The following is a 19,184-nucleotide window of genomic DNA, read 5'->3' on the forward strand; positions in this document are numbered from 1 at the left end:
CCTAATGACTGGAATTACACCCATTGCTCTTCCGTGTATCAGCTTTGTGCTCAGATTGCACTGTAACATGTTGTACAGGACTAAATTACGTGAAAGGGGAAGAGAAATGCTATAAGAGACATCATTAATTAAAATAAAAACTTGCATTATGTATGTCAAAAATTAAGAGTATTAAAAAATACAAAGCATAATCAAAGCTATAAACAAATCATCGGAAGTGCAAGTAAAACCATCAATAAATACATAACATTTATTTTCTTTATATTTTGAGGTGTGTGTCGTTCGTGTTCTTTTAAAATCGTCTCTCCTAATAAGTGAATAATCAATGAAGTGGAAGAGTGCAGTTTGCAGATTCAGCCACTGGATGGTGACAGAGAGCTGACATAACAATGACTAAAGTCAGTTTTCTTCTGTCTTAATAGTGGGTATTCTTATAAAAATATTGTATATTGTATTCCATTAAAACACATTTTACTTTTTTTTTTCATTAGACTATACTTATATAACCAGTGTGACGATAAAGATTGGGTTTTTTTCTAAATGCCATAGAAATGAATTGACTTGACTTGACAGTTTGCAGAAGGAAATAGAGGCGTTTAAAAAATGAGGCTGAATTCAGCTTCTGTGTTTCGGTTTCAGAACATCTGACTTTTGTTCGCGTCAAATTGTTTTTCCAACGCTGAGTCTAAAAATCATTAAAAAAAAAGGCCCAAGGATATTTTCCATGTGGTGGAGTAACACAATGTTCTTTCACAATAATCACTTTGACACCATTTCACTTTACTTTGACAACTGTGTGTTTTATTTCAGTGCAGCTTTTACAACTTGTCTTTCTTCTACTTTGTAATGGAGTCGTTTTAGTTAACGATGGTATTTGTGCTTTTGCTTCGGTTTAGGATCTTAACGCTTCCTCCAGTCTTTCTGTCTCAGACAGTAAAATCAGGAATTCCACAGAAACCCCACAAAGTGACAATGTTGATGTTGTAAAGTGTTTCAGTGAGATGCAGTTTCTTTAAAAGAAGTTTCCATCCTCCGGTGCAGTGCACACACCAGATGGTTCTTGTTTTTACTGATCCAGGAGCGGATGAGGCCTCGGAGCTGTTGCTGTTACTGTCTGAACGAACAGGCAGTAAAATGAATGACAGAAGAAAGGAGGGATGGAGGGATGGAGTGTCTGGAGGACAGAGCGTTTTCTCCTGGCTCCTCTTTTGTGTCTCCGTGCCACGCCTCCGGGGGTCGCCTTGGCAACGTGTTTTACTGCTGGCAGCCGTATAAATACAGCGCTGGCTCCTGGACGGCTAACACTGCAAAACCAGGGGCCTTCAGCTTTGCATCTAAAAGGAGGTGCACAAGAGAGTGCATTTTATATTTTACTAAACATTTTTAATATAATTCAACGATATTTTGTGCAACATGAGCTGAAACAGGCCGGATGAGACACTGATGACTCTTCTCTTGTATTTCTCAGCTCTGAGTGAAAGACAATCTGCAACAGATGGATGAAGCCGAGTCTCTTCACGGCAGAGGGATGGAGGAGGCTCTCCACACTTCATCCACGGAGACTACTCAGGGAGGTGAGGCCGACAGGTCATCCAGGGTCAATCACGAGGAGACTGTGGGTAGGAGGAGATGCACAGGTGGAGGCGGAGGAGAGGAGACGCAGACGGGAGGAGAAGAAAGGATGCTCGGTCCAGCAGAATATGAGCAGGAGGATGAAGGGAGGAGGGGGAGTGATGATAAACTGCAGCTAGAAGAAGAGTGCAAGCAAAAGGTTCTGGGTGTGCTGAGGGAACTGAGAGTTTTTCACTCAGAGAGAGTGGCAGCATGGAGAGAGGCCCTCAGAGAGTGTGCCTGCATGCTCAGTAAGTCTCCACCAGAGGGCGGTGATCAGCAGGAAGCATCAACAACAGGTAGGGAACTGATCTCCATCATTAATGTTCTTTTCTGCCCTTATACTTCTGATTATAAGTGAGAAATTGAAAAAAGGAAATTGAGAATAAAGTCATAATAGTACAAGAATAAATATGGATATAATATTACGAGAATGAAGTCATTATTTAATAAGAAATAAATCATAATATTCTGATGGTAAAGTTGTAATGTAACAGTAAAAATGTATAAAAGAACTTGCTCTTTTGATTTGAAGGTTCCCAGCAATTGTTTTGTTAATTTTTGATAAATTATATAATATATATATATATTGATAGTTTAATGAAAAAAATGAATGATATTCAAAGAATAATGTCACAATTAAATTGATAAATCACAATATTATAAGAATAAAGTCAACTTTATCCTTGTAATCTACTTTTTTTGAGTTTGATAAATGTATATATTTTTGCTGTGATAGTTGCCCATGTTCTAAACATCTCTTTTGTTCTTGTCTCTTGTTCAGGAGCTGGTTCAGACTCCTTCAGTGATACTTTCCAGAGTGTGTCGGAGGACTTTGAGAACCTTATGCAAAATCTGAGCATGATCGTAACCAAACTGGAAGCAGAAATTCTCCGTGTGTCAGTTGAAGAAGCCTCAGGTGTGGATGCGGTGCTTCACAAAACCAGAGACCCAGAAACCTCAGCTCCACCTGAAGACGGCAGAAACCGCCCGAGCCTTCAGGTTCCACTCATCTCTGACTGTGAACAGGAGGATGAGGATGAAAGGGATCAGAGGAGTCCATCACCAAACACTGAACAAACAACCGAGACAAGAATCAGCTGTTCCAGCAATGTGAAGGACACTGGGGAAGAACTGGAGGTCAAAGGTCAAGTGGGTGATAATGAGGAGGGATGTGTGTCTTCGGTGAGTCAGACGGATTTACTGAAGGAGACGAACGAGGACGCAGAGAGGACGAATGTCAAGGTCAAAGAGGAGACAAAGAGCGAGTGGATCACTGTCGGGTGAGTTAATAAAAGCTCAGCTGAGCAGGCACCAGGGCAGCATGGCTTCATTATCTCCAAAAACACTGTAACACAACAAATAATCAAAATAACAAACACACACACACACCAGCACCACAGAAACTCCTCGAGACAAAGCCACTGATTCTTCATATCTAGCTGTTCTCTCTTTTATCTCTCTCTCTCTTTCCTTACTGGCTCTTTTTCTCCCTCTCAGAAGAGGCTCAGCTGGTTTTCCTGTCGACAAGCTGTGTGTGTGTGCATGTGTGTGTGTGTGTTTGTGTGTCTCTACAGCTCCACACCTCTAAAAGTGGATTTCCAACTAATACCCTTCAACTTATTTCCTATCTTCCTCTGGCTGGTTTATTATCCGTCCAGTTTCCAGTGGTGCAGTAGAAACATCACGCTGGTCGGCCTCATGCGGTTTCCTGGAGATTTCTCCACGTTTTTCTTTGTTCTTCTTGGGAAACAAGTTTTACCAAATGGCCTCCTGAGAAAACAAAGTAGTTAAGCCTTTAAAGTTGTTATATATATTATATTTATAGGTTAATGTCAGCAGGTTATCAGAGGAGTGTGTGTGTGTGTGTGTGTGAGCAGTTCATGAAGCACTGACCTGGAAGTATCTTACATCCTTGTAATGAGCCTACAGGCATTATTCTTATATTGATCCCAAACACTGCACTTGCATTTTTAATGTGCTGGACCACCACACGCTGTAAATAATTAATTAACCAAAGAGAGGCTGTGGTTAATTGTTTACTCGTTAGTTTTGCTTTTGTTTTGATATGATATTCATAAGTTATACACCTTGGTGGTGTCTCAAGCTTATTCCGTCCTCTCCTGCTTTGCCTCTGGTGATCAGATCAGATCCGGTGAAGCCACAGGGTGAGAGCAACACTTCCTCCCTGATAAAATCCCTTTTTGTCACCGTTTCAATCCGAGCAGCTTATCGGTGTCAGCGCTTTGCCAGAGAGCGACCTGATGTTATAAGAGCCCAAAAAACTGTGTGTGGAGCCGACAGGAGGCTGAAAACCGGGTTTGGTGAGGATGATAAGATGAAGTGAGACAGGAAGGGAGACTTTGATTTATATATTTCGTCTTTCATTCAAGCGCCTGGTTACTTTTATTTATGAGGGAGAACAAGGATTGAGAGTAAGTGTTTTTTTTAGTTCAGATCAAGGAAAGAAGCCAACTCTGGGAGAGGCTGATATTGAAATTCGTTTTCTGACACCTTTTCACCTCCGGAAATATTCATTAACACATTTTAACATTAACATTTCTCCTACAAAGTAAAACATTTTGTATTTGTTTTTTTTGTAATAATATCCAGGCTCACTGGTACAATGGAGGACGGCCAATCACACGTACCAGACGCGTGTTTTATCAGAGCGCCTGTGGGAGCGGCTGAAGTCCTGAGCTGTGAAATAGCCGACGCCCTGAGCTGCCTCATGGTGACCGGGGCAGAGGAGCTGGTCAGCAGAGTGATCAGGGTCAAGGTTCAAGGCCGAGCCAACTTCCACTTCCCTGTGACCTTTGTCGTGCCTTTCTGCGCACGTTACCGGGGCAACTACCGGGATGTCGCTGTGAAAATAATCAACGAGGAGAGGAGGGCGAGTTACGTCACTCCTGCAACGACAGAGGGAACGTATGGAGGACAGAGGGTAAAGTTTTATGTGTGGCTATATTCAAATGTTTTTAATGTTAGAAATTCCAGGGGGGGAAATTATAATTTATTACATTTTATTTTTTGTTTTAAAATAAAGACTTGGCGAGAATGATAAAATAAAGAAATAAATGGGGCTCTGGCATGAATTCAAATTATTGTGGATTCCAGGATTTATTTTAATTGGGAAATCGACATTCTCAAAAGTGTTGGTCAGTTATAATAACAATAACTTAATCTGCCATAATTGTTCATAAGCTCAACCTAAACCCGGATAAAACATCAGGGGGAATACATTTTTTTAATTTGTGAGTTTATAAAAGATTTGTCTGTAAGAGATAATTCCATTTGTTTCATTGATGTCCTCCCAGGGCTCATTTGCAGAAGTGAGGGTCTACGCCTTGGGCCTCTTTGCGGTGGTTTCCTGTCTGAAAAGAGAAAACTACACAGTTCCCAGAAGGGGTCTGTCACTCAAGCTCTCGATGGACCCCCGCGTTTGTCTCAGCTACCTCCCAGGAGCCTTCGCCGCTCCGGTGATGGCACAAACAACGGTACGGAGGATGATCTGATCACCGTCCATCTTCCTTCCACCTTGATCACTACCCATCCTTCTCTCTGCTGCGTTTCATAAGAGTTTGGCGTGTAGCAGAGATCATTGGTTAACACAGCAGATTTGTTCCGGGCTGTTTGGGGATTTCAAAGTGGGTAAAAGTTTGTGTAAATTTCGAGATCAGCCCTTTGAAAGAGTACTCCCTGCTCCAAACATTGGAATTGCTCCAAAGATGAGATAAAGACATGAGGGTGAAACGAGAGAGAGAGAGAAGCAGAAAGACATCAACTGCTTATTAATTCATGACCCTTCATTTTGACGGATTTTTGGCTGTGAGGTAGAAAAATGAGCAGCTGTGGCCAGGGCTGGACTGGGAGAACAAAACGGCCCGGGCATTTTTTGGCTCAGACCGGCCCACATAATTAGCCGAGCACATCTGCCATTAAATTGACGTAACTTATGTCTTCTAAATGTCTTAAAGTAGCTCATATTAAAAGTACTTAAGTATCAAAAGTATCTGGTGTTGAAATGTACTTAAGTATCAAAAGTACAAGAACTAAAATAAAAAATGCAAAGCTCTTTTTATAGTAGGTCTATACAGACACAAAACAACCCAAAATGTTTCTCCTCAAGATTTATCTCAACTGACTGAAAAATTACAACAACAATATGCATATAATGTATAATTTTACCAATTTTGAACCCTAGATGCTGAGGTTCAAATAGTAATGGACCAGTGCATCTAGAGACAACAAAGAATTAACTATAAACAAGTGCCTCTTGTGTCTGCCCAAGAACATTAATAAACCGCAGTATAACCACTAAAACATTCTGTAAATATCACTAAACATGGACCTCTCATCAGTAGCAAGAGTGATACACAATGCCCCTTATGATGACTCAGCAAAGGGAAACCAGATCTAGGCACACAAAATAAGACACTATCTCTTATCCTATTCTAGAGGAAGTAAAAGTCGTAACAAGATTTCTGAAGGTGAACCTGCGGAGGGATAGACCAACCCCCCCCGACGGCAAACACGCCACCGGGACCTGCACATCTCAGGAGGGAGGGGGCAGCGAGTGAGAGAGCGAGAGAGAGGTGCGCCGTGGGTAGAGGCGTGCGACGCCAACCTCCGCTGCTCAAGTAACGAGCTAGTTTGGAGAATGTATTGAAAATTGAAAATGCGCGCTCACATGTCTGCCTCCACTCGCTCATCATTGTCGAGTCCTCCTCGCTCGTCTCCCGGCGCACCTGCTGCTGCTGGGCTGGTGAACCCGGCACCACATAGGTCCGTCAGTTTGGCACATTTAGCAGCCTCCACCTCCAGAGACTTCTGCTTTTTTTCCCGATGCTTCTCAGCGCCACCCGGGCGTTTTTTTACTCTTATTATCCATTAAGTTAAGTTTCTGTCTCAGCAGCAGCCAGTCCCGCGACTCCCCCCCCCCCCCCGCCCCCGGTTTGTATTGTGATGGACAGCACTGTCAGGGCTCTCTGAGCCTGTCAGCCCATGATTGATTAACAATGACAAACAATAGACCAATAATATGTGTCGATGCTGGCAACACACTGCTAGCCCTCTGTAGCCAATTGGCCGGCCCAATTGGAGGGAATTTAGAGAGGAAGAAGAGAAAAAAAACAAAACAACAACATAGCGGACCAGACCGGCCCACATTGGGTCAACGGCCCACCGGGATTATGCCCGGTATGCCCGATGGCCAGTCCACCCCTGGCTGTGGCCTTTCTCTCGTTCTGTGATCTAACTTTGTTGCTTGATCTTACGTCCAAAACCAACATCTCCCATTCTGCAAAAAACAACTTGCTGCTGGCAAAACAAAAGTCTTGGTTGTAAAAAACACTCTAAAATGCTGCCTGAATAATGCAGAACAGCTGCTTCCTCCTCCTCTGCCTCAGATCCAGCCTGTGGACACCGTCCTCCTGGCGGCCGTCAAGTCCAGAAGTGAGGTCTATTACCCGGTGGCGTCCACGAGCCCGCTGCTCCACCTCACCCACCCGAGCTCGCAGCCCCTGAGGAGACCCCTCACCGTCACCCTCCCCTGTCCCCCCAACCCGGAGAGAAAGAGGGACGTGAGGGGACGAGGGAAGCAGGCGGAGCGTCCTCTCAGTGGACCTGTTGCTCCAGCTTGGGATCAACCAGCTTCCAGTAGAGTGAGGTAACATAAAGCCATAGGGAAAATAATATAAAACAGATTTAAATACATCTGTTGCTTCCATGGGAAGTTAAGCTCGGGAATTTAAAAAAGAAAAAAATAGGCAAATTAAACGCTGAGCAATAAAAACATCATTCAAAACTCTATTTTAAAGATGTATGGAATGCAGCACACACTGCACGTTGAATTTCAACCCTCCACTGTGCATTCTTCCATCACATGCACAGATAATTCCCAGCATCCTTCACTCTACAGCAGGGCTATTGAGGCCTGCTGTAGTGAGCAGGTCTAGTCAGGTAAGTTTCCATGATATTACTGGGAAAATATATTAGCATGCTGATTGAGGATTGTTCATCTGTTCATCTAGCCTATTTCCATTCATTTATCCATCAATTGTAAAATATTTTTACAGACGATTCCAATTGTTTGGCTAACTATTTAAATCCCCGGCATTGCATTAGTGTTTTTTTACAAACTTTTTTCTCATCTTATTCTACAGAACAATGCCACGTGCACTATCTCATGTGTGGAGACATTTCACCCCATCCAATGTAGAAGGAAAGGCTGTGTACATTTGCAAATACGTATATTCCCGTATATATTCCCGTTAATTCCCGTTAATTCCCATGGAAAGTTTCCAAGTTTGAATATTCCCGGAATTTTGCAACCCTACTTGCAAATGATTTGTTTTGATATCTTTGTCTCGGTCAGTGCACTCGGTGCCTCTCTGAAGTCCCCAAAGGAAACGTCCAAAGAGCTGCTGGTGGTTCTGGTGTCGAGGGACAAGCAGTGGAGCGTCCTGGAGAGAGTGAGCGTCAGGAACCTGCAGAACGGCCTGGCCTCCTTCGAGCTGACAGAGAACTGTGACAGGTTTGAAACATCGAGTTTTCCTGCCCTTGAAAATAACCATCGGTGCAAAAATGAAAATATCTGAAGAGAATAGTTGTTGATTATTGTATATATGCTTCAAGACTAGGGTTGCAAAATTCTGGGAATATTCAATGTTGGAAACTTTCCATGGGAATTAAAGGGAATTAACGGAATATACGGGAATTAACGGGAATAAACTGGAATATACGGGAATTAACGGGAATAAACTGGAAATGTTGTGGGTAATTTATACTAACTGTATTTACCTTGTCATATACAGACATAAATATAAACATTTTGTTTTGTCATAGGCTGATTTGAGCCCTGAGGAAACTTTGGGCACTTGACTATATGCTTCTGCATCTTTGTGTCATTAGGTCTTTGCAAAGTATTTCCAAATGTACACAGCCTTTCCTTCTACATTGGATGGGGTGAAATGCCTCCACTCATGAGATAGTGCACGTGGCATTGTTCTGTAGAATAAGATGAGAAAAAAGTTTGTAAAAAAACACTAATGCAATGCCAGAGATATAAATAGTTAGCCAAACAATTGGAATCCTCTGTAAACATTATTGAGCTTGAAAAGGTTGGTCACCACTGATCTGGGTTGATTTAAAAGACAAGGAAGAAAATATACTTTCAAGTGTTTATTTTTTAAGCCTTTCTATGACAGCACAGCTCTTTGCATGTGTCGCTGCACCGTCCAACTGAACAACACGATAACACAAAGTGTAATATGAGACAGGATCATCCACAGCAGAACCACACACAGAGCAGACAACACCAGACTCAGACCAGAAGGTTCTTGCTCCTTTGAATCATCGTCTCTCCGAGGTTCGGCTCCGATTCGAGCAGTTTGTCCTCCAACAAGAAGTGTGATCTGAAAACCACACATTATGATTATGTTTTCATTACATACGTCAGACACACGCGTTGTCATGGACAAACAATGGATTTCGTACCCCGTGTCCTTGTCCCTGAGCCGTCCTGCTGAAGTCAACCAGCCACTGCAGCTGATCTGAAGGGTTGTAGCTTCTCATCTGGCTGCAGTCGTCTCCCGTGGACAGAGTCAGTACGGACCAGCTTCTCACACCCCGAAAGAGGATGTAACTAATCCTGCTTCTGACCACAGAGCAGAAGGAATCCTGTAATAGCCGACAGATCAACTGAAGTGAAAAAGTTTTCAGTTACCGCCTGTACCTTCTCACGGAGATACAGTTAGAACAAGTCGACTCCAGGTGCATTTGTTTCTCAGGGGAACCAGGAAACTCCTGGGATCTATGCTGCGACGCTCTGATCGCATCAAGGAGACTGTTGAGACTGAAAAGCATCAAGAGCAGTGAACAGTTCGGATTGCTTGATACAGAAAATTATATTTTTTTATGTGGATATAAGCTCTTTTAAGACCTTTCAGTGAAGTACAGCCTTTTTTTCAGTTTCCGTTTTGCCAGGGACTTTTTCTGCAAGACACAAAAAGTTAGATGTAACTATATAGTCTTATCGATATTAGAGAAACTGAAATGACATTTTGGTCATAGAGAGGATTCTTCTACTTAACTTCCTCCAGAAATGAAGCCAAAATATCACGGGTACGAACTACATAAAATGAGGGAAACCACCTTTAAGAAAAATGTATCTTGCGTGTACTTTTACATTTTAGTTCGGCCCATGTCCCATCCACTAACATGGAGGAGGCAGGGTTTTTCTTTTACCAATACCGTAGTCAGGCACTAGGTGGCGATTGAGACATTTTGGCTTCACTTCTAAGACTCGGTTTCTCACAATTCGTTTTTGGTTCCTCCTGAGACCCATGAGCGTGAAGAGTGCGTTTGACAGGCGCAGCAGCTTCGCCGGGTCCTGTGCCGTCCTCACAGCCACGTCCACACACTGACTCCCGGCAGTGACCGTCATCAGGAGTCCTCCCACCACGTAGAGGAGGTAGACCACGCTGCCCCTGGTCACACAGACACAGAACATGAGGGAATGAGGGTTTGAGGAAAACAGTTATTTGGGAAGTGGAATGAGAATCCGGGATTTTTTACCGGTGGACATTCAGCTCTGGTGGAAACTTCAACATGGAGGGATTTGATGTGTTGATGGGACGTCCCTGTGTCAACGCCTCTGAAAATGTTAGAATAGAAAACAACAAGTTAAAGTGCACATTAAACACACAATCATATCACAGACAGTAAAAAAGCCTTCAATGCCTTGTGGTTATTGAATAACATTCTTTCTCTCAAACATACCTCTCAGTTGATGAATCTGGAGTCAAATACACACTCGTAACCGACCGTTTCTCCTTGAAGATTAAATCCTACTCTCATCCATAAAGATCGTGAACTCACCCCTCGTGCAGCTTCAGTTCCACGTCTCGGGTTGTCGCTCACGTTAGTAACACACACGCCTTTTTTAATTCGACACGTTTCACTACTACGGAGGACAAGAAACGAAATGTGGAACGCTACAACCGACTTAGAGTGAGCTCTCCTTTACATAAGGGGTTTAAGGAAGGCAGTATGGATAAAGGGGGGTGGGCGTGGGGGGGCAAACATGCTTTGAATTCCAGGCTTTAGCTTTTCTATGTCAGAACATAATCACAACTTGAGCTGTGCAAATGTTCAAATAACGAGAAGTAAGAAAATGAAGCTATCTGAGTGATTTTAGTTTCAGCCAGCGAGAATTTAATTTAGAATATTAGTTGTGCAGTTTGAATTATTCCCTTTAATAAAAGAGGAGCTTCAATCCCTCCTGAAATATTATAGTTTAAATACTTATTTAAAATCTAACACAGCTTTCCTTGTGAATAATATATGTACTGAAGATAGTATGAATTTTTGATTCCATTTCAAGAGTATTAAGTTTGTTCTCCAGCTCACGATAGCAGACTCATCTCTTCAGCTAATCCCTTCACTCGGCTCCCCCCCCCCTATCCCCTCAGGCTGCTGCTGGTCCGTCTCCTCTCCCCCCTGCAGCCCCCCCACCTCACCTCCCTGGCCGAGCGCCTGGAGGAGTCCCTGGGCTGCCACGCCGTCACCGTCGTCCTCCAGTGCCGCAGGGACGATCCCCACGCCGTCCTAGTGGCGGCGCTGCCCGGCCGGGACCTCAGCTGGGAGCTGAGCAAACTGAGGGCCCAGGGCTACGGGGGCCCCCTAGAGGCCTCGTCCGACATCTCCATGTGCGAGGGGGACCAGCTGCTGCTGCGTTTCAGCGGCAACATCACCTCCACAAGTACAGAAACACGCATTTTTATTGTTTTCATTTCGTTTGACATCTTCCTTAGTTTGCAATATAATCATCTGTCTTTTGCAGAGGTGTAAAAAGTACTGAAATATTGTACTCAAGTAAAAGTACCTTTACTTTGATGAAATTTCACTTACTTACAAGTAAAAGTACCCATCTAAAAATCTACAAGAGTAAAAGTAAAAAGTAGTTCATTTAAAATGTACTTTAAGTAAAAGTTACTTAGTTACTTCCAACAACTTGATGGGGGTCGCTCCTATAAAGTGCAAAAAAAAGGACAAGGGGTCATAAATCCAATCCAACAACAGTTATTTTTAATTAAAGGAGAATCTTTACAAATATAAGTGCAATGACATTAAACATGTCAAACATTAAACATTGAACATGTCAACACAACATTTAAGAACTTTTGGGAGGACATGTCAAGTTCAGTTCATTTCATAGTTTTAAGGTGGAAAGTGAGAATGAAAGACTTAACTTGTTTTTTGGAGAAAACTTTATCCATCCATATGTATCAATCATGTTTTTTTTTTAAATTTTATTATTGCTAATTTTGCGTGTTTATTTATTCATACTCTGCACACAAAAGGCATAACAAATCAAAGTTTTGATACATTTATTTTGAAATGGTTTATTTTAGTCTGAAGAGGCACTTTCTGAAAAATACGGAAAAGATCGCTACTGGCATGTGTGCCTGGCTGTTGGAATGAACGCGTTCCCTGTCTACCACTGCAGTGAGAATTGCCTTGCGCCTTGAACTTTGTTTTTTTTTTACTCAGTAACGGATGTAATTTCCAATGTAGCATAGTACAATACTTCAGTCAAAATCTACTTAAGTAAAAGTAAAATTACCCATCTCAAAAACTACTCCAAAAATTACAAAGTACACAAAAAAAACGACTCAATTACAGTAACGTGAGTAAATGTAATTCGTTACTTTACACCTCTGGTCTTTTGCGATAGGAACTCAAAACCACCCAAATGACGTCCCACACGAGAGACTCACCTTTCACACCCAGCGCACGAACCACCTCCTGGTGCGTCTGACCGAGGTGGACCCGTTTGGGAACTACAGCTCGCCTCACTACAAGGGGACGGCTATGTTTTACAAGGTCACCAGAGGTCAGCTGGAGTGGCGAGGGGACGGAGACGCCCCGATGGACACGAAGCCGCTGGGAGACCCCGTGTGTGCGCTGTCTCTGACTCTACCCAAGGTGAGGAAGATAAGTCCACGTTAGAGTTGAGCTGCAGAGAGAAAGAAACGATCGTACATTTAAAATTTTAACTTATTTCAGAAAGTGCGGAGCGTCAATCGACCCGTGACGGCGAGGGTGAAGTCATGTGAGGAGACGGGTGAGTTATCCCTACTATAAAAAAATGTAATCTTGTCGGAAATTCAAGTTTTTCTGGTAAAAAAAGTGGTGGTGAAAAACAGTAGGTATATTTCCACCTGTTTTAGTGCAAATCGTAATTAAACCATCTAAATCTTAAGAAACACGTTTTTAACAACATAAACAACAAGGTCCAACGGTCCCCTTTAATAATAAAATATTTTTAAAAAACACACTCATAGATATCAGTCACCCCTCAGCCCGAGTTTTCCCATCAGCATCCATGAAATATTCTTCTGGGAAAACAATACCTTACAATGTTAAATACATTTAAAAAAAAAAGACATTAACATACACAGCGTACAACTATTGAACTTAAACATATACAAGACTTGATGGTTTGGCAGATTTGATCTCTCAACCACTTATAAGGTAGAATATTAAAAAATCTAACTCACAAGTATAACAACAAATTCTGCATAAGTAAATATCTTTACAGTGTTCCTCCCTCCTTCCTCCTTCCTCTTTCCTCCTTCCTCCTTCCTCTCTCCTCCCTGCAGATTCCCTGTCAGACTCTCTTCTTCTGTGGTTGGCCGGCGAGCTCTCGGAGGAGGAGTTGGCCGAGCTGGTTCTGTCCCTACGTCTCCGCCGCAGCGCTGCTCAGCTGGTGAGGCTCCGGGCCGGGGACAGCCTGACCTCCCAGGCCTTCCAGGTCCTGGCCACCTGGAGGAGGGGGCTGCCCGCCGCCCCCCACCAGCTCAAGGCCTCTCAGCTGGCTCGCTGCTTGGCCAAGAGCGGCCGGCCGGACCTGGCCAGAGAGCTGCTGCTGAGACAGGCCGCAGCCACCAGACAGGATACACTGACATAGGAAAGAGAAATCACATCACAGAGGTTTCTTTAATGCTGGATATGAACCAAGTGAGCTGCTTGCAGTGCTCGGTTTAATCCACAAGATGTCGGCATTGGACTACGAGAGTTTTTATCCTACTCCGACTTGAGTTAAATCTCACAAACCACTAGTTCTCAACCTGTTTGGCTGGTGAAGCCTTGGAACTGGAGCTAAATCTACTCGACACTCATACTATTTGGAATAAAAAAATGTTTTATATTGGTCATTTATCTAATTCTTATTCTTTTCTGTCGAATTCTTGACTTATTAAATGTCACAAAAGCAATAATAATATATCCAGTGATATTAATTATATGCATATCCCACTATGGACGACATTCAGACAATCACGGTCAATAATAAAAAAGTAGGGATACTAGTAGTAGAAGTAGTAATATTCAATCAGTATATTCCCTATAGACATTTGTAATTAACATTTAACCCAAAAATATGTGTTTTAATGCAACAAATCTAAATAATCTGACCATAGTAGTATACTTTCTTCTATAAAATAAGTTGAACCTTTATTGGGAGGAAACTCACAATCAACACAATAGCACGAGGAAGTGGCAAGGCTGTTTTTCTTAATGTGCAATTTGTCCAACTCTTTGTAATGTATAATATGTGCATCAGTCTGTCTTGAGTTATGGATTTCAGGATAATATACAAATGTTAATTATGTTAGGAATTGTTGACCCACACGTGTTTTTCTCAGGTTATTTTACCATTTGATATCAGATTTTTTTTTAGTGGGGATGAAGCATTAATCTCTGTCACCACGTTCACATTCTCACTTTATTTTCTAGTTTGTCTCCTCCTCAGAGAGAGAGAGAGAGAGAGAGAGAGAGAGAGAGAGAGAGCGAGGATTTACTCGACCAGTCAGCCGTCTCCTCTCTCTGTGTAAACAAACGCTGACGCCAAGCTGTGACCCCCTTCCAGCTCCCTGACACAAAGTCATCTTCTCCACTAGATGTTGACGACTGATCAGAAAAAACAAAGCCTTTTTATACTTGTGTATTAATATATTTCTGCGAAAACCTGGGAGAAACCCAGGTTTTTTTTTTTTTAGGGGATATTCTACATGATAATGCCTTTAAAATACATTTTAAAAAGATGAATTCAACCCACTCCCATGTGTTTAATGTATTAAAATATTCAATATGCCAATTTGGGCTGTGATTGACAGCTGAGACTGACTTGTGATCGATAAATACTCCATCATCCCGATTGCTGTAAACATGCAAGATGGCCGCCTTCGTATCAGGGATGTGTTGGCTTCACTTCTGTACGGTGACAGGAAGTGGAGACACATCCTCCATCTTCAGTCTAAGATTCACACACAATCTTCAAATGTCATCTTCATGTGGTTTTATGATGATTATCCTTTTTAGTGTTGCAAGGGGCTGGAGAAAATTCCCCGCTGACATTTCGCAAAAGGCGGAGTAAATCCTGGACGAATCACCGGCGTGTTGCAGGCTCAACCTACAGAAACAAGTCATCATTTTATTCACACCACAATTCAGTGTCTCCATCGAAGCTGAAAGTCTGATTTCAGCTGTGAGGCTCCAACCTCACGTTTCCGAACTTCTGTACAACGCTATAGCAGCAAGAAGTCCTCAAAGTTCCCAGGAATAAAAATGTAAATTTGAACACCTACAGTTCCGTGACGGGAGGAAAGGGTCGTGCGATATGATTGAAATCACCAGTGCTGCTAATAAACCCGACCCGGAGGAGGTGAGACGCTTCTCCTTCACTGCGTCTCCTCTCTGAGAACCGGAGGTGAAGTGGGTTTACGCGGCGACACAATGAATTCCTCCCGTAACTAAATTGCGGGCAGCGGAGGTGCGCTCGATCTTTTTAATGACATCCACCGGGGTTTAGCTTTTTCATCTTCCTTCAGAGGCTCCCCGGCTCCAGCTGTGTGACATTCTGCAGGCCTTGAGCTGAAGCACGGGGGGGTAATGATCGATGCCGTGTGTCCAGGTGGGGGGTAGGAGGACTCCCCGTCGACACGGAGGAGACCACCCAGCGACGGGAATAGGGGGGACGGTTAATGAAGTATGAAATGGTAACAGGTGGAGCTGACGGATTAAAGAGGATGGTGGCGCCTGCTCGTTCGTCGGCAGCCGCCTCCATTTGTCTCTGTTTTAAATTTGGACAAAAGAATCATATGCCTGTGAAATGACACTCAGGCTTCATGCTCCTGTGGAGATACAAAATGACAGCAGACAAAAACATTAGGTAAGAAGACCAATGAGGAGACAGCAACGCTCTTTGATTTAATAAAATAAATATAAGGGCGCAGTTAGGCCTCCCGTTTCGAAGGCTCCTTACAAGGCGTCCGACAAATGCGTCCTTCCATCTCCGAGAAACAAAAACTCCAACAGGTGGATCGATCCTTCCCAGCTCAACCTTTCCCAGGATTCCTTGCGTTTTTGGTGACAAAGTGTTTTTCAAAGAGCGAATGGCGCCCAGTGAGCAACAAGACGTGTCTGAACCAACTTCTAATAACAACAATAATATAAAATAATGGTAATAATTCCTATAAACTTCATCATACAGCCCAAAGTTACGAAGTGCTTTAAAAATAAAGAAACACATTCGCAAGAAATAAGAACACCAAATGTGTGACAGAAATTTAAACATGACCATAATTGAAAGATAATAGAATGTCGATAACACATTTAATCTTTGACTCAGAGGCAGCTACTGACTTAGCCTGCTGTAAATCATTTTTCGTGATGGACTGCAGCTTTTTCTGGAAATGTGGTTAAAAGTTGTGATACAATCAGATATAAAAACTGCCTCCTCCGTTTATTCAACCTTTCCTCTTTCCCTTTATTTCCTGCCCTTCTATTATTCCTCAGCTCAGCACTTATGTGGGGGTATTGCTCCCATATTTCACTTTCAAAATCTTTTACACTCCCTCTCGCTATTATCTCCCCATTGCTCTTCCTCCGCTCCCTTCAGTCTGATTCTAAAGGACACGTGTGGCCTGACTGGCAGAGGAGTTTTGTGCCTGAAGAGTGTGGGCCACGGGGGGGTATCATTAGTCTGGTAGAGGGCCATCAAACACACACACACAGACACACACACCAATACACACACACACACACACACATACACACACACACACACACACACACACACACACACAGAAGGGCTTCGCTAGAGGTAAATGTCACAGAGGGGGCTCCCACAGTGCCAGGAAATCGTTTCCTCTCTCGTTTTATCTCCCTTCTCTCCCTCCTCTTCATTATTGAAAAGGCCACGCAGCAAGGCACTCTGGGAGGTTGCCCGGCGTCCGGCGAGGGAGGAAGAGCCAGGGCTGATGAGGTGAAGTGTTCCCGGCATAAAGAGATTCTGATTAAAACCTCATCATTCATTCCATCATCCTCCGGTCTTGGTCGTTGTGAGAGCGATGGCTTATCGGGGGCGAAGCTTTCGTGCTTTATGCTGTTAAGGTAAATCCTGAGAGTTCCCAGACCGTAACATCCACATCTGGGAGAAATGCCGGCTTCAGTTTTGTTAAATTGGTTGTTAGCCATAAGCAGGATAAATTAGAGACTTCTCTTTAATCGCGAATCTCAATTTTTACAGTAGAAACAATATCCATCGTGATAAAAGACGGTTTAAAAAGATATATAACGACCTGTTTTGTATCGGAATGGACACACATATCTAAAGTACCCCGGCTCCAGCACCCTGAGGTCCAGTGGGTGCTGGGGGTCACTGTGGGGGGGTGAACCCTGTGATGGGTGAAGAATGGAGACGGCTCCTGTGCGGCTGCTCATTCCTACAAAAACGAGGATGGGTCAAATCTCGGGGGTGATTCTCTGACTCACAACCCCAGCCTGGCTCCATCCCATTGTGTGTGTCTGTGTGAGTGTGTGTGTGTGTGTGTGTGTGTGTGTGTGTGTGTGTGTTGGAAACAGGCAGATAGAGAAACCTCTGAGGTGCGCTGCTCACTGGTCCATGGCAAACTCTTCATTTGTCCCTGATTTCAGTGGCAGACAGGGCAGATGGACCGGGCGCGTCCACGTCCTGCGAGGGCCTGACTTTCCGTTTCAAAAGGAGGACGAGCCATGAATATCATTCAGGGGGAAAAATTCTCAAAGTTCCTATCACAAGATTCGGATACTGTTGCTCATAGCAGTGAGCCCACCTAGGTTTTTTAATATTTGAATTAATTAGAGGTCAGTTTTTGGGGTTTTATGTTCACTACCTTATAGTTTTTCATTCTCATAGAGGCTAAAATGACAAAACAGCTCTAAATATCCACTGTCTGCTGCCTTCCCACGAAACAAATGGGATCAACAACTAAGCTAATGAGCTTTGTGGCACATTTCATCCCAAAGAAAACCACACACTCTCACTCTGGAGCTGGTGGAGACCAAAAACGGAGCTAAAATTTAGGAAAAATTTGACATACATCAACTCTAAATAGTTGCTAGATGTTTCTGTACTGACGACACCATGGGTAGGTGGTAAGAGTAAAATGTTGGCCATATAGTTAAATGCAATATATTGTGCCAGCAGTTTGTTAGCATAGTACATAGATATGTGTGAGAAGAGCCATCACAGCCGATGCAAAAACATGGATTAAATGTTTTGTTCCGTTCTTCCTATGAGCATGGAAATCTCAAAACATGGGTTATTTTCAAATGATTTTAAAGTCGTACGTGTTCACGTGCACAGACGTCCGATCAGATCCGTGTCCTCGTCGACCGTTTTCTGATGGAAATTATTGATATTGTTTACTCTGGGTTTACTCTGAAGATTGCCTGAGATGCTGTGCGACGGAGCAGGAGGGAAAAAAAGGTGAAAAAAGGTTGGGCTGACTGGGAGAGAAACAGAGGGAGCGGAGGGAGCAGCGGGAGTGGCGGAGGGAGGGTGTTAGGGGAGTGATGGAAGACCGAATAAACCGGAGAGGAAGGGCGCGAAAAGGAGGAGAGAGGACGAGAAGGTGTGACTTGACGGGAGAGGGCGAAACGTGAGGGAGAGAAGGTGTCGCCACAGTTGTGTCCAGTGGAGTGTGAAAGCGTCCTGACATCTGGAGGAGGGGGGGGGTATCTCTGCATGATCACAACCCTGGGAATAGAGCAGATTGGATTTCTCCTCCACTCGAAAACAAAACTAAAAAAACAACAAACACTTCTGTTTCAGCTCCAAGGATCTTACCAGGGTGAGAAGGTCGAAACGATTCCACAGCTCGGCCTCTCCTGACAGTTATGTTTCACACATGAAGACCAACGCACACCCGTCCACACACACACACATGACTCCGCCGTGACCGTTACAACACAACTGTTCCCACAACCTGTTCCCATCTGAAAGCAGCTTTTAACGACAAAATACCGGCAAAACCCACAATATCACGCAAACCGTCTTATTTTATTGTTATCATCCATCAGGCAAGAAAAATTATTCCTATAGCAGATTTTGACCAAAGTCGTTGGCTGCATCGCCTCTCGGCAGTCGGAGCTTCCTGTGAAAATATGCACCTCGAGAAACCAATTTATTTTTGTCAGTGGTGGTTTTAAAGTCTGCAGCTCAGGACACTGGCTACCATTTTTGG

General features: G+C 43.4%; 1 protein-coding gene across 1 annotated transcript; it reads left to right on the forward strand.

The window, feature by feature from the left end:
• The first annotated feature begins 1,495 nt into the window (after positions 1-1,495).
• dthd1 (death domain containing 1) lies at positions 1,496-13,585 on the forward strand. Its single transcript, XM_061066672.1, has 10 exons — positions 1,496-1,910; positions 2,396-2,894; positions 4,225-4,555; positions 4,929-5,108; positions 7,020-7,279; positions 7,988-8,146; positions 11,085-11,374; positions 12,350-12,600; positions 12,682-12,739; positions 13,278-13,585. The coding sequence occupies exons 1-10, from the start codon at positions 1,496-1,498 to the stop codon at positions 13,583-13,585; spliced, it is 2,751 nt and encodes a 916-aa protein (XP_060922655.1).
• The last annotated feature ends 5,599 nt before the right edge of the window (positions 13,586-19,184 follow it).

This window comes from Limanda limanda, chromosome 22 (genome assembly GCF_963576545.1).
Source record: "Limanda limanda chromosome 22, fLimLim1.1, whole genome shotgun sequence".
NCBI lineage: Eukaryota > Metazoa > Chordata > Actinopteri > Pleuronectiformes > Pleuronectidae > Limanda > Limanda limanda.

Coding starts and splice junctions, on each gene's coding strand:
- dthd1 (XM_061066672.1), top strand. CDS start 1,496: ATGGATGAAGCCGAGTCTCTTCACGGCAGAGGGATGGAGGAGGCTCTC. Junction 2,895..4,224: donor AGCGAGTGGATCACTGTCGG/GTGAGTTAATAA, acceptor AATAATATCCAG/GCTCACTGGTACAATGGAGG. Junction 12,601..12,681: donor TGTCTCTGACTCTACCCAAG/GTGAGGAAGATA, acceptor AACTTATTTCAG/AAAGTGCGGAGCGTCAATCG.